The sequence below is a fragment of the Anser cygnoides genome, chromosome 3, assembly GCF_040182565.1.
Source record: "Anser cygnoides isolate HZ-2024a breed goose chromosome 3, Taihu_goose_T2T_genome, whole genome shotgun sequence".
Lineage (NCBI taxonomy): Eukaryota > Metazoa > Chordata > Aves > Anseriformes > Anatidae > Anser > Anser cygnoides.
The window spans coordinates 30,946,274-30,959,479 of NC_089875.1; the positions used below are offsets into that span (position 1 = coordinate 30,946,274).

Below are 13,206 nucleotides of genomic sequence, written 5' to 3' on the forward strand. Positions count from 1 at the left end.
CTGCTCTGTTTTTTAAAATGATGTCCAAACATTCTACAGAATGCAGCTGATGTTTGTTAATACACATATACACAAAAATCAATGTTAAAAGGCTTTCAGGAAAAAGAAAAGTTAAGCATTCACAATATTCTATCATATTTGCACCTTTGTAACCCTAATTCTTTCTCTTGTGAAAATGTATTATTGTGTGCTGCTTAACTACATGATCTTTTGTCTGCAAGCCCCTTGTTTCTGTCAGTGTGGACAGAGTGGACAGATAAAATCACTAAGTGGCAATTCAATGTTCTGTTCAAGTTTTCTGTTTAAAGTGCAGCCACCACTTTCATTTACTGCATTATTCAAATCCTGCTTTAAAGAGAGAATCACTGGTATTTTGTGGGCTTTTTATTATGCTTGTCAGTATAGCATCTAAATATTTCACAAATATATAGAGAGGCTTATTCATTACTTGTCTTCCAACTTAGCAAGCAACCAGGCAAGGATACCATAAAACTAGTGTCTGTTAGTGTCTGTTATAAATCTCTCTCAAACGGGCCTACCTCGTGAGTAAAGTCTTCGCTCATGTAAGTAAAGTTATTATGATGCATAGCAGTTAATGAAAATGTATATTCCACAGACAACCTTAAATCTCATATTTTCTGGTTTAAATGATTGATCTTGTAATCTTAACATAAATTTTTAAATAGTCTTTGCGTCAGGAAAAGGGAAGTGAAGGAAAAATCTTCAGAAATGTCATTGTATTGCACTTCATTGATACCTACATAGATCAACTGAAGGGTTGGTCTGAAGTAAAGACTTCTGCTGGTTGAGTTAGAAATATCTCAGAATTATGTTAGATTGACATCTCCATTGGTGATCAGCCCTGGAGGATGAAAGCATGTTCTGCTGGTGAGGCTGGTCTGGGATCCCAGCTTGCATTCCAAGATTTGGAGGCAAGGATGATTCAGTGCACACAGATGTTTTCACATGGGACTGTCATATGTCTTTCCCTGGCTTTTCATCCCCGTTTAATCCTTGTCTAACCTATCCCTGTTATTTTCCATCAGGATACCGGGTACCGGATGAAAATCCTTGCCATAATGCCACTTTTCTCCACTTCATATCCTGGGTCCTTGTTGTATGGCTTCTTCATTTATGTTGCTCTTCTGTTTCTTAACATACCACCTGATCCCTTTTCTTTCCAATTCCAGGCTGTTTCATAACTTTCCCCTTTCCCAGTCTTCCTGTCTCCACAACCTATCAGCTACCACCAGTGCTACACAGACTGTTTAGACCTTTACTGATGTTACTCCCTCTCTCTCCAACTCTAGCTCCTCCCCTACGTTTGAACTGGGTAGCTTACTGCTCACGCTGCATATTTGCTACGTGAAGGGCATTGACAGCACAGAAGACACAAATTCTCTGCTTTCCATTCCAGTGTGCAAACCTAGGTCACAGTGAAAAGAAGCTATAATTGCAAGGAAAGTTCTGCTCTGATCCTTGTAACTCTGAGCTAGATAAGGGAACCTTCAGGGCAAGTAACTGCAATACTTGTGCAAATCTGCATAAGCATGATGTTGTTTTTTTCATCCTTGTTCGAATTTGAACTGTTTTTTAAATATCTTGAGAAAGAAGCCAACCCTTGCCCAGCCTCAAGTCCATGCTCTAAAATGCTCTAAACAAAAGGTCACTAGAATTTACCTCAAATAAAACAGTAGATTTTTCTTAGATACAGTACTTGGGAGAAGAAAACTGAACTTTTCTGACAGTTTTTTACTGCTTTATATCTGAATAAATCCACTGTTGTAGAAAGCTTTGGATCACTGGTTAATATTTGACAAATTATCTGACAGCTGAAAACAGGTTCTTATACTAGTAAATATTGAACGATCTTTATAATAGACAGTGCTGCCAGCCTCACTTCTAGTTGTCTGAATAATAATCCCAAGAGGAAACATATAGCCTCACCACTGCCTTCATAATACATGTTAATACTTCTCCTGAAATGCAAATCTCCAGAGAATTAAATGCTGTGTTATGTTAATATTTTAGGTTTCTCCAGCTTTGACTCTATTGTTTTATTGGATAAAAGAAATACTTCCATGTAGGAGTAGAGAGTGCCTGAGAAAGCTGTATAAATAACATGCTTTCTCTAAAGCAGAGATGTAGCCAAATTAAAGAATGTTGGACTCGCATTTCTGTTTTGTGGGTGTAAATTAACACTTTTTGTTGTTGTTAGCTTCTCTGGCATTGTTGCACATGAAAGAGTAATTAGCATTTTTAAATTGCTGGAGGTTATGGGTTCATTTCAGATTTAATTCAATTAAACTGAATCACATGCTATTGGTTGAAAGTAATGTATTGAACTAATGCATGCTCTAACTTTTCCCTTTCTAAGCATTTGTAGGTCAGACTACAGAAGCTGCTACTGGAACTGCTTCAATAATTGTCAACAGTGAAGGTACATTATTTCTACTCTGAATTGTCTACTTGGTTTTGCCTCTACAGCCATAAAAAAAAAACAAAACAACAACAACCTTTCCCATGTCACTGTTAACTATAGAAATATTTTTCTACATCTTTTGTCTTTTTCATGATCTTATTCGTATTTTGTTGCATTTAGTTTTATTACAGGCAACTTTGTAGAATGAGGTGCCTAAAGGCAGCAGAATCAGACCTTTAGACTAGCAATGTAACAGCCATAATTCAGCCAGCCAGCTGATCTATCCAGTTTCACACCGGCCAGCACACAGGGGATCAGAAGAAGGTTAAAGCTCTCCTTTTCCACCACAACTTACGTAGCACTTTTACTGTGAGGAATGGGTTTGCCTCCTGCATGAGTCATTACGCCCTGAATCAGGAAATGTAATTGTCCTTAGTATAAGTAGAAATATTTACATTGTTTATGTAATATTACAACAGTGCTTGATCCCAGGTTGCATCTGCAGTGATGAATACACGATGAGATGACATTATTTGTTTTTTTCTGTGTCATTTTTCCTTAGCCTGTGCATTTACTCCTATGTTGCAGGGTAAGAAGAAAACAAGAGTTAGCTTGTTTCATGCTCTTCTTCAAGATAGCTAAATTATCTTCTGAAAACTTTCTGTTTATCTTTTCTTCAAGCAAGCTCTTAGGAGAAGCACTTGTGTCCAGATCAAAATTTTAGAGCATAGGACCAATAATGTTTATGCATACATAACAGATTAAGTGTGATTGAATTAGTTCGCTTTGGTGCAGCTAACAACCTTCATTTGAATAGTTACCACAACTTAGCTGACACATCAGTTTCACAAATTCCTATGTAACTTGATGGTACATTGGGCTACAGCTCAAGATGGGAAAGGAAACATGACTGTTGACTCCAGGAGCAAAGCTGGGAAGGAACTGTGACTAAAAGCAAGTCTACACAGGAACATTCAGGAAAATTAAGCAAATTAGTTGGAGATGTGAGTTTAATTTTCTCGAAACTAGATTAATCAAATGCATGACAGCTTTATTTCAAAAATAAGGTAGCTGTAATACACCAAATAAACTTGATACCTGCCTTCTCTTCATTTCGGTCAGCAGGTAAATTACTATACCAGCTCTTAAGATGTGCTGCATGTGGTCACTACTGTGACCATCATAAATGGGAAAGACAGTGAGAATCCAGGAGAGCACATTCTGAGGCCTCACTGCTTTGTACATGTAGATGTAGACATGTTTGGCACTAGATTTGCTGTCCAGAATAGCTGATAAGAAGCAGTCTTATTACTTCCTAATTCATATGCATGCCAAATAAGGTAACCATGGTTCAAATCTGAACAAGCAGAGGATGACCTGTTAAAATGAATTTCTGAAGGATAAGGAACAAAACCATCTGGTTGATATAAAACCTTTGTAACAATTAGGAAAGGGAAACTGACTTTTCGATACCATTAGGTTAGCCTTACCTGTTAGTGTCAGCGTGAATGGTCTCCAGTAGTCTTGTGATTCACACAATGAACAAAATAATGCATAATGCCATGCAGTTTGTTTCTTTCAGAAACTGAAAAAATCCTAAATTGAGTTACCACTGGCCTCAGATTTAATTTAAAATCTAGTAGAAGAGCAAACCTGGTCAGAACTATGCTGTAAAGCAAACAGATGCACCGAATTGGTAATGGTTCTGGTTGTTACTTCTATCTAAAACCATCTGGCGCCTGAATAGACTAAATTGTAATAAAATAGCAGTACTTATGTGCTTTGCTGTTGCAAGAGACACCTTTTTTTTTTTTTTTTCTTGTAGAAACCTGGCTGATTTGACCTAAACAGGTTTTACAGCACTTTTCAAAGGGCTTGTCCACACATGCATGTTTTACCACAGTAGTTGTGCTGGCATAGCTGAAACACCACAGCATTCAATGCAGATACTGGTGTAAAGCAGTTTCTGCTAGTTCAAATTATACCTAAAAGAGAAGCATTTGAAAGGGGTGTGTGCGTGTTGGTTTGTGTTAAGATAATGAGGCACAAATAAAAACAAATAAAATTGGTATCTCTTTAAAATGTGAAGTTTTAATTGCTCTGTTTTCATGTACCTAACCTGCACTTCATCTTACCCATTCTTTACAAGTACTGATACTTGGGAAAAATACTAGCTCCAGTCAACTGAGTAATATCACAGGCAGGAGTGGGAGAGATCCTTAAGTAGAGGAAGCATAGTATGTTGAATGAGGGAAGGCAGAGGACAAGAAAGCTATGGAGAGCAGAGTCAGAAGAGGCTCTGAAGTTCCCCTTTTATTACCTGTGGCTGTCTAGCTGGCACTGCTGCTGAATTTCTGGGAAGAGTTTTACTGGTTACTGAATTACACAGGTGGAACTCTACTATTATTTTAATTGGCAAAGTAATAAAAAAAAAATGAAAATTATCAGGTGCATTTGATATTCTCAAAATTGCATTATATTCTGAGACAAAGTGTAGTTTCAGTAAAAAAAAAAGGGGGGGGGGTTAAATTCTGGCTTTAATGCAGAATGGTGGGGAGATGGTTAACAAGTCCACAGTGCTATGCTGGTAAACGTGCAACCCAGAGATGCTGCAAAGGTTCCGCCTGGGCTGGTCTCAAAAATTTGTGCAGGATTTCTTTTCTGGAACGTGGTGCACCACTTTGAACTCCAGCTTGTGCTTCCTCTTTCAGCCTGCCTTCTTTCCACTGGCTCGGCCACTTACCACACCTTCTGCTACTGGTGTTACTGTATGGTTAGAACGATAAAATGATGATATGCTTTGTGCTTCTGTGTACACACACGGAAAGGAACAAAACCTCTTCATGGATATTTTTTTTACATAATTCCCTCTAAAGTTTATTGCAGCTTTGTCCATATCTGGTACTGACTGCTGACCGTGCCATTAAGCTGGCCTGACTGGGCCAGTAGTTTGAACCAGTCTGACAACTTGCATATTCACTGCAAAAATTCAGTGGAGGGACAACAGAGATAGGCAGGTCATGATTAAATTGCTCTTGATTGCTGCAAGTTAGAACTAAAGCTCACCTACACAGAACACTGCGAGATAACCCGCACTCGAGATAGGCATTATGCTGACTTGACGATAAAGTTATTAATCATTCATGAACAGTAAATAGGCATTTTTCTGTAAGTGAATGTACTTTCAATACCAAAGCACTAGTAGTGTAAAAACATTCAAAATATGTGTTTAGATAAGGCTAAATAAACACGGCAAACTTAGAATATATGTGCCAGCTTGATTGAATTATACTTTCCAAAGAGACGATCTTTGTTTTGAACCTTCAGGGTTATGAAGAAATGTCACCTGAATTTTTATAGAATTTCTATGTGTGGGCATTCATCATGAATGTGAATGTGTTGTGTACAAGACTATTCAATGCATCTACCAAGTAATTGCATAGAAATTATTGTACTATGACACACCCAAAACTTGCCCTCATATTCATGAACTGTGTGATTTGGCAGCAAATGTTTTCCTTGTAGCATTCTTTTCTGGTCACCAATATCATCTTTTTTTCCCTATGAATTATTATGCAGAAGCTCTATAGCTATTGTTGTATTGTTTGAAACTTTGGTGAGCTCTGAGCACTATTGGTCGCTTATAGGCTCTTCATCCTGCTTTAAAAAGTAAAGTGAGGATTGTTGCACTTTGGTGTTTACTGGTTTGCCTTTGATTTTTCCACTGCCAGTTCTCATCTGGTGGCATATGTAAAATGATACTTGTAAGAAAAATGTAGCTTGAGTTATCCATCCTTCTAAGAAGTGACAGCAGCAGGTTTAGAAGCCCAGCCGAGAACGGTATTTACATATACGGCATTCATGCTGTTGAAAGTATTGGTTGGACCCAATCCCCATCTGGTGTAAGCTTGCATAATTTTATCAGTTTTATTTAGCTATTCTGGCTTACAGCAGCTGTGAGCGTGGCCCTTAATATTTTAGCTGACATCTGCAAAACTTACAATTCTATAGATGCTCCCATCAAAACAGAGAACTTTTAGTCTAAGTCAAGATATTTTAGAATTAACCGTAACACGGTGAATATATTTTCCTCATTTTTAGTGTGGGCAACATTTACCTCACTTGAGCTGTTTCAAAGTTAGGTGTACGGCTTAAGGCTTCATCTACAGTTAACAGAGACACACACAGGTGTTTCCAGACAACAGTTTGTGTTCTCCTCAAACAGATATCTAAGATAGCTATGAAAATACTTGTCTTTCCTTCTTGTTGAAGGCAGCCAGAAAACTCTAATCCTTAGAAATTAGTTTTTGTAGAATTTTCTAGAATGTAGAATTTTTTGGAAAACTTGAGAAATTAGTTAATGTTGGACAAGATGAATCCCTCCCCTATTTGCCATCTGTCTTTAACTCTGTTGTCCCTGGTGCTGATTTCCCATCTGATTTCCCTGGCAAGAAATAATTGCTTTCGACAAAATGGGTGCTGGTGATACAGAATTCTGGGTTTAGTCGTTAGCGCATGGGTCCAGATTCTGCTGTCGTGCGCGCTCGTATAAATTTCTGGGGACTGTTGCCATTCGCAGCCAGCGTGGTGCATTTAGCTAAGAACAGAATGTGGCTTTTTTCCTACAGCTTGAGTTAAGCCAGTCCGGGCTGTTACACCGCAGTAGGTACTGCACTTCTCTGGCAGGTAGGGTTTGCTTGAAAGCAGAGTGTAAGTCTCTGACCTTTTGTTGTTACAAAGAAAAGCTCCTGACTGTGATCCAGAGCAGCATGGACTACCTTGAATTTGCACATATAGGTTTAAGCAAACAGCCTTCCTTATCGCCTGAGGCCATTAGCTCTAAAGTCTAATAATAATATACATGTCAGTACAGCTAAATAGTTTAGCAAGATAATGCAGCAAGACATGTAGATAAAGTCTGAGATTCTAGGTAGCACAGAGTCCAGGCAGAAATTAAATATATTTTTGTTGCACTGGTTTCCTGTGTTTTACTGTTTGTACTGCTGTACCCTATAAGCTTTCAGCATATATGCTTGGCAAAATAGGTGCAATTTGCCTTTGAACGTTTCCTCAGCAGGATTCAGATATCTTTGATAGCATTTACTTGTTGCAGAAGGTTTTTTTCCTTCCCTTTTTCTTTTTCTTTTTTTTTTTTATCCAAGATGCCCATCATTGTCTGTTGAAAAGCAGGGCGTTGGCTTTAAATGCTGAGGTTTTGCTTTTCGAATGCAGCTGTTCTGTACCAAACCATTGACAGCAGAATTGCTTTGGAAAGCTCGGGCCCCTCCCTCTGAGATCATTATATTATTCTTTCCATTGTCCTGCTTTCTTTTCAGAACACATTTAGGGAGACAAGCTTTGCACGTTTCATATTCAGAGGACTTTGAAGTCCTATTCAAGCAAAATAATGTATTTAAAAACATAAATATTTATTTACAGAGTAATTCAGTTCATTACAGAATTGGTAGCCTTTAATGATTGGCAGTCCTTAAAGGAATCTTCAGCGGGGGCGGGCTGAGCCTGTAAATCAAGGAACAACTGACTTATTGAATTTAATACCTGAGTGATTAATAATAAATTTTAATTTGAAGGCACCCATGCCTGAAGGTCTCTAGGTGTTGTAACAGAGATTAAAAAAAGAAACAAAGAAACTGCAATAAAAGAAGACGACTTGCATGTCTGAAGAAAAACAAAAAACTATTTGGAACCTACGTAAATGAACCTCCTCACCTAACTGTAAAGCAAACTACGAGGCTGTAAAGGATCTTAGAAGTGCTTTGAGATACTGCCACGCTTGGGCACATACAGCTCTGCTTACAATGTTCAGCTGTCCAGTTTTGAGTTAGTTTTGAGTCAGACAAGTCTGTCACCAACCTTTTTTATCACTTCTGGTAAAGCTTTCTGTACTCGTAGTCATTAGCTTTCTAGTCTTTCTTTTCTTCCTTTCTTTCTTTCTTCCTTTCTTCCTTTCTTTTCTGTTTTTGCTTTGCTTTGCTTGTGATGGTTAGGGGCCCTAACTGGGAGTGTTGCAGGTAAATGAAGCAAGCCTTTCCCCTCTGAAATTTAAGGACATGCATAATTTTCATGTGAAAATATTCTCTGTTTCCAGCTGAATGGAAGGTAAAATTTTGAGTGATCACATTAATGCCTTTCTCTTCAAATGCTATTGGAATATTTTTGGAAAATACAAGTATCAGCCTCAGTGTGTGTCCCATATCTGTGATTGTATAGTGCTTCCTTAGAGTTCATAAGAAAACACCAAAATAAGAGTGGGGAAAGTCCATACATGACTTTTCCTGAAGAAACATATACACTGCATTTGTTGTGTAGTGTTGCAAGTGTTAATCCTGGGATTGATTATCTTCTGAAATCATTGGATATTTGAAAATGCCAGAAGTCCAGAAGTATTGATTTTTATTTTTTATTTCTGTGGAAAGCAAATCGAAATCATCATCTCAACATATTGAAGAAAAGTGATGAACTGTTTTACATAATATATCACAAAAACTTAATGTAAAAACACAATATTTTCTTTTTAGGGCAGAATGTTATTGTCATAGTCCCAGGAGCCAATCTGTTTTTAAATTCTGAAGACCTGAAGAGAGCTTCTGATGTCATCTGTAAAGCCAAAGTGGTTGTCTGCCAGCTAGAAATATCCCCTGCTGTTTCTCTTGAAGCACTGAAAATGGCACGTGCCAGTGGAGGTAATTTAACATAAGCTATTCAGTGTCCCTCATTTGTGTTGCATGAAAAATATTCTTTATCATGCTTACTAAATTAAGATCCCATGGTCTATTCTGGTTTCTGTCATACTAGTTGTATTTAGAAATGAAACAATAACCAATAAATTCATGCTATGCTAATGAAAACTGAATTCAGTTTTAAAATTCTGCTATGTTTACCTTGAATGGCAAATCAACCCCTACCCTTATAAACTCCCCATATATGTCTGGTACTGCCTTTTCTCTTGTTTTCATGCTGCGACTAAAGACGCTGTGATGTCATTAGGTCAGGAACTATGGGCCTGATTGATCTTATTCCAGTACAGAACAAGAATAACGAATGCAAGTCAGTTAAGTTCCACACACAATAAAGTAACGAAATTACCTCAAAAATAGACTTATGCCCTTGTTCGTGTAGCTTAGCAGTAGTTATGACTGTGTTTTTCTGTGTAGAAGTTAACATCCTTAAACAGAAGTTAACATCCTTAAAGTAAAAAAAAAAAAAAAAAAAAAACCTTTTCTCTTTAACCAAAATTCGTGGTGTGACTTGGCATGCCGCCATTTAGTAGACACAAGGTCATTGTCTGTGAAATTATCAGGAATTGTTAGTGTGCTTACTTTTAAATGTAGGCCCTTGTTCCTTCAGTGTAGCATGTATCTGGATGAAAGCTGGATTTTGCTTGAACAGGATGGAGTTTCACTCCTGACGTGAAGTTTTAGTTGTTTAAGTGCCTGTAATGCTTTCAGTTACTCGAGCACAATTACCACAGTATTTGAACAGCACTAAGTAAATAATTATGCAAGTGAGGCATCCGTATGAGTTTAAAAATATATTGTTCTCATCTATCCAGAAGATAAGACTGGGAGGGGACAGCTCATAGCATGGTCAGTTGTGCAGCAGGTCGGGGATGGAACTGGGGTCAGAACTAACTGGTTCCTTGCAGCTGGGCCCAGACTTGCTCCAGCAGATCGTCGCACCTTGGGCTTGTTGGCTCGACAGTCCTCTGCTGCACCGAGCACTGTTGTGCACCTGTTGTGATCGCTAGTGTTCATGCACTAGCGAAGACATGAGGTGTAGCAGGACTTTATGCATCATTTTCATGTAGTTTATGCTGATTTAAGCAGTTATGTTAGATGCAAGGCTGAGAGCGAGTTGCTCTGTAAGTGGTAATAGTCCTAAGCTTTATAAACAGAACTGTGTGCACGGGGAAAAATATTTTGGCTTCTGTTTGAAATGTCAAAACTGGATTCATACAAATCTAAATAAAAATTAAAAACTTCAGTTAACTGAGTAGCTAGCACCTGAGATACTTAAAATATGTATGTGGAGGGGGAAATGAAGCTCGCTATGTTTTTTTCATTACATTTTTATGAAAAGGGATAAAAGCATTCTTTATCTAGTGACTAATGGAATATAGTTGAGTCATGAGTCAATACCCATGACTTACTTTGTCTACTTCTAACTCCGTGCATAGTTTTGGTACAGTTGCTTCACTTTTTTGTCATCCTCTTACGGCAAAATGCCAGCCTGTGACAAGAAATCCAAACCTGATACACAGAAGAGGCATGCAAGCATTTAGCAACTGCAGAGAGCACAACATATTGAGAAGACTTTGTAGTAAGTACTGGCCAGCTATAGTACTGTGCTGTCAGCCTGCTATCACTGTGCAGCTCTCATGTCAGGAGAGTTTTAGTTGCTTCTGCTTTAAAGTAACAGGCTACACATGTTCACATGTCATGTGCAGTCAGATTTAAGTAAACAGCTGAGTTTGTAGCACTGTAAAAATCTATCCTTAGCCAACTGTAAATTGTTAGTGCAATTTCCCTTCTTTTAGCCCACAATCCACTCATGTATAATGCAGTACTGGATGTTAGGATGTGCACTAGACTATTTTTGTTCAACAGATGCATACCCAGATGCCTCAAACCACTGTTTCAAGGGGTTTTTTTGCTTGTTTTTCTTCATTCTTACTGAAAGAAATAAACAATAAGATGGAGAAAGAATGTGGATGCACAAGCAAAACCCCTTTGCTTCTATTCAGTGAACATCACCTGGGTCTGTAAGCTAGAGATGGAGACATCTCGTCTCCTGACATCCTGTTATTGTGGCACTGATTATTAAAGATCTTGTGACAGTCTTGAGGGGAAGGAAAGCAAAGAAGGAAGAAAGAGTTGTGAATTATATTAAGTGGGTATAAATTGTAGTGGAAATCTGACTGGAAAATTCTGTCTTTTTTTAAGGGCTGCATGCTGTGAAGCTGTGGGTGCTTCCAAGAGGGGGGACGTTTCATAGATGGGCAAAATGTTACTGTATATCAAAGTCTGTAAAGCAGTTTTCAGTTTCTATAACGCCAGACTCTAGAAAAGACATCTAATAACTCTAGCCTGTTAATATTGAAGGGAAGAATGGAAATGTATCAAAACCAGGGCTGGAAGAAGCCTCAGCTATTAATTTTACATGTCACTTGCAAGTAAAGGATCTATTTTTCATGTGCTTCAACTTTTTAATGTTGGGCTGCAATTTTTCATACCAGCTGTTTTTCTGTGGTTAAATTATTTGTAAAATTTCTGCCAAAGCATAGTGGTTGCAGAAACCAGGCCATGGAAAAATGCCTCCCACTCTACACACTTTTAAAATGTGTATACTGGCTACTCTAAAACTTACTTGAGACTTGATACCAAGGGAGATTTCTTTTAAAGATAAGCCTCCACAACAGTATGGAAATCTGCCTGGGTTATGTGCTACCTGGGTTGTCTGCTACCTTTCACATAACAAAGATTTGAGAAAATGTTTAGAGCTTCCCAACTAGCTTCCCCTGAGAGTCCGTCCGCACAGGGAGTTGCCCACTCGGATAGCATGACTTCCAGTGTAGTTCAGAAAAGACAAAGCTGGGCTGGAATGGTGTGGAGGAAGAGTAAATTTCAGATAAGGGAAGCACAAGAGGAATTTGCTTGATGTTTTGGGATGGCAGAGGAAGAAATGAGAGAAACTGAAAGGGGAACCACAGGGGAACAGAGAATAGGATTTGCTGAATAGGGATTGGAATATGGAGATAGAGGTAGGGAGAAGACTAGCACTGTGGGTACTGGAAGTGGGGAAAAAGAAAGCATGGGAGAGTAAAGAGGCAAGGTGTGATGAAGATTGAGTGAAAAAGGTTACTGTTGCATAGTGCTTATGCAAGGGTACATAAAGAATGGAAAATAGGTGAGGAGAATGGATCCTGGCAAATGACAAAAAAGAAATTGGGCAGAAAATAATTTGGTGTTCCTAAGTGGGACCAAGCAGATTACCCTGTTCACAAGCCCTGCTCTTCTTCACAGACTGAAGGACAATCTTGGGGTTCCTCCATCTCCCCCCTGCTCAGCAGATATTAAATATGGGAGTGAAATAGTAGCAATGTATTTCACCCTGTTCATGATGAGTCTGCATTACTTAAAGCCCAAGCTGGAGCATTGCCAGTGCTGTTCATGACCCACGTATATGTCAGTATGATGCCAGAGAACTGATTTTGTTTTTCACTATGTGCTGGTTCTTTTGTTTGTTTGTTTACCTAGGTAAGTATACCTTAAATATTTATGTTCCAAAAAAAAAAAACAAAACACTTTATTAGGGTTGCACTTTATTAGGGTTGCAATTCAGAAAATAGGAAATGCAAGAGTTAAGGTTGCCTGTGAAACCTTAATGTGTCTCCTTTCTGCATATGTATTATGTTGCAGTCTTTAATTATGTGATCACATGCTGTTTTTCAGTGGTATGTGATCATATAATTAAAGAGTTTATTATAATACATACTGTATTTTAATAATATAAGGGAGCCAAATTAAGATTTTACTGGAAATCCCAATTCTGGCATTTTCTGACTTCTGAATAAATGCCTTTGTTGCTTTAATAAGACTCTTTTTAACAAGACAGGTAGAGAGGCATGATAAAGTTGTACAGTCGCAGGCTAAAACTTTCAGAGTCTTAATCAAAAAGGTTATCCTCTAAACTTCTCAGTACCGAGATGTCAGAAGTCTCTGAACATCTTTCTCTCTGGGGGGTTAAGTGGGATTGAGAAGTGT

At 38.2% G+C, this 13,206-nt stretch overlaps 1 protein-coding gene across 1 annotated transcript in view; it reads left to right on the forward strand.

The window, feature by feature from the left end:
* RBKS (ribokinase) overlaps positions 1 to 13,206 on the forward strand; it is a 68,072-nt gene that overhangs the window by 23,763 nt on the left and 31,103 nt on the right. The window contains exons 4-5 of the mRNA XM_048079470.2: positions 2,378 to 2,440; positions 8,962 to 9,126. Coding sequence (XP_047935427.1) covers positions 2,378 to 2,440; positions 8,962 to 9,126 — 228 coding nt within the window. The remainder of the gene's footprint in view (positions 1 to 2,377; positions 2,441 to 8,961; positions 9,127 to 13,206) is intronic.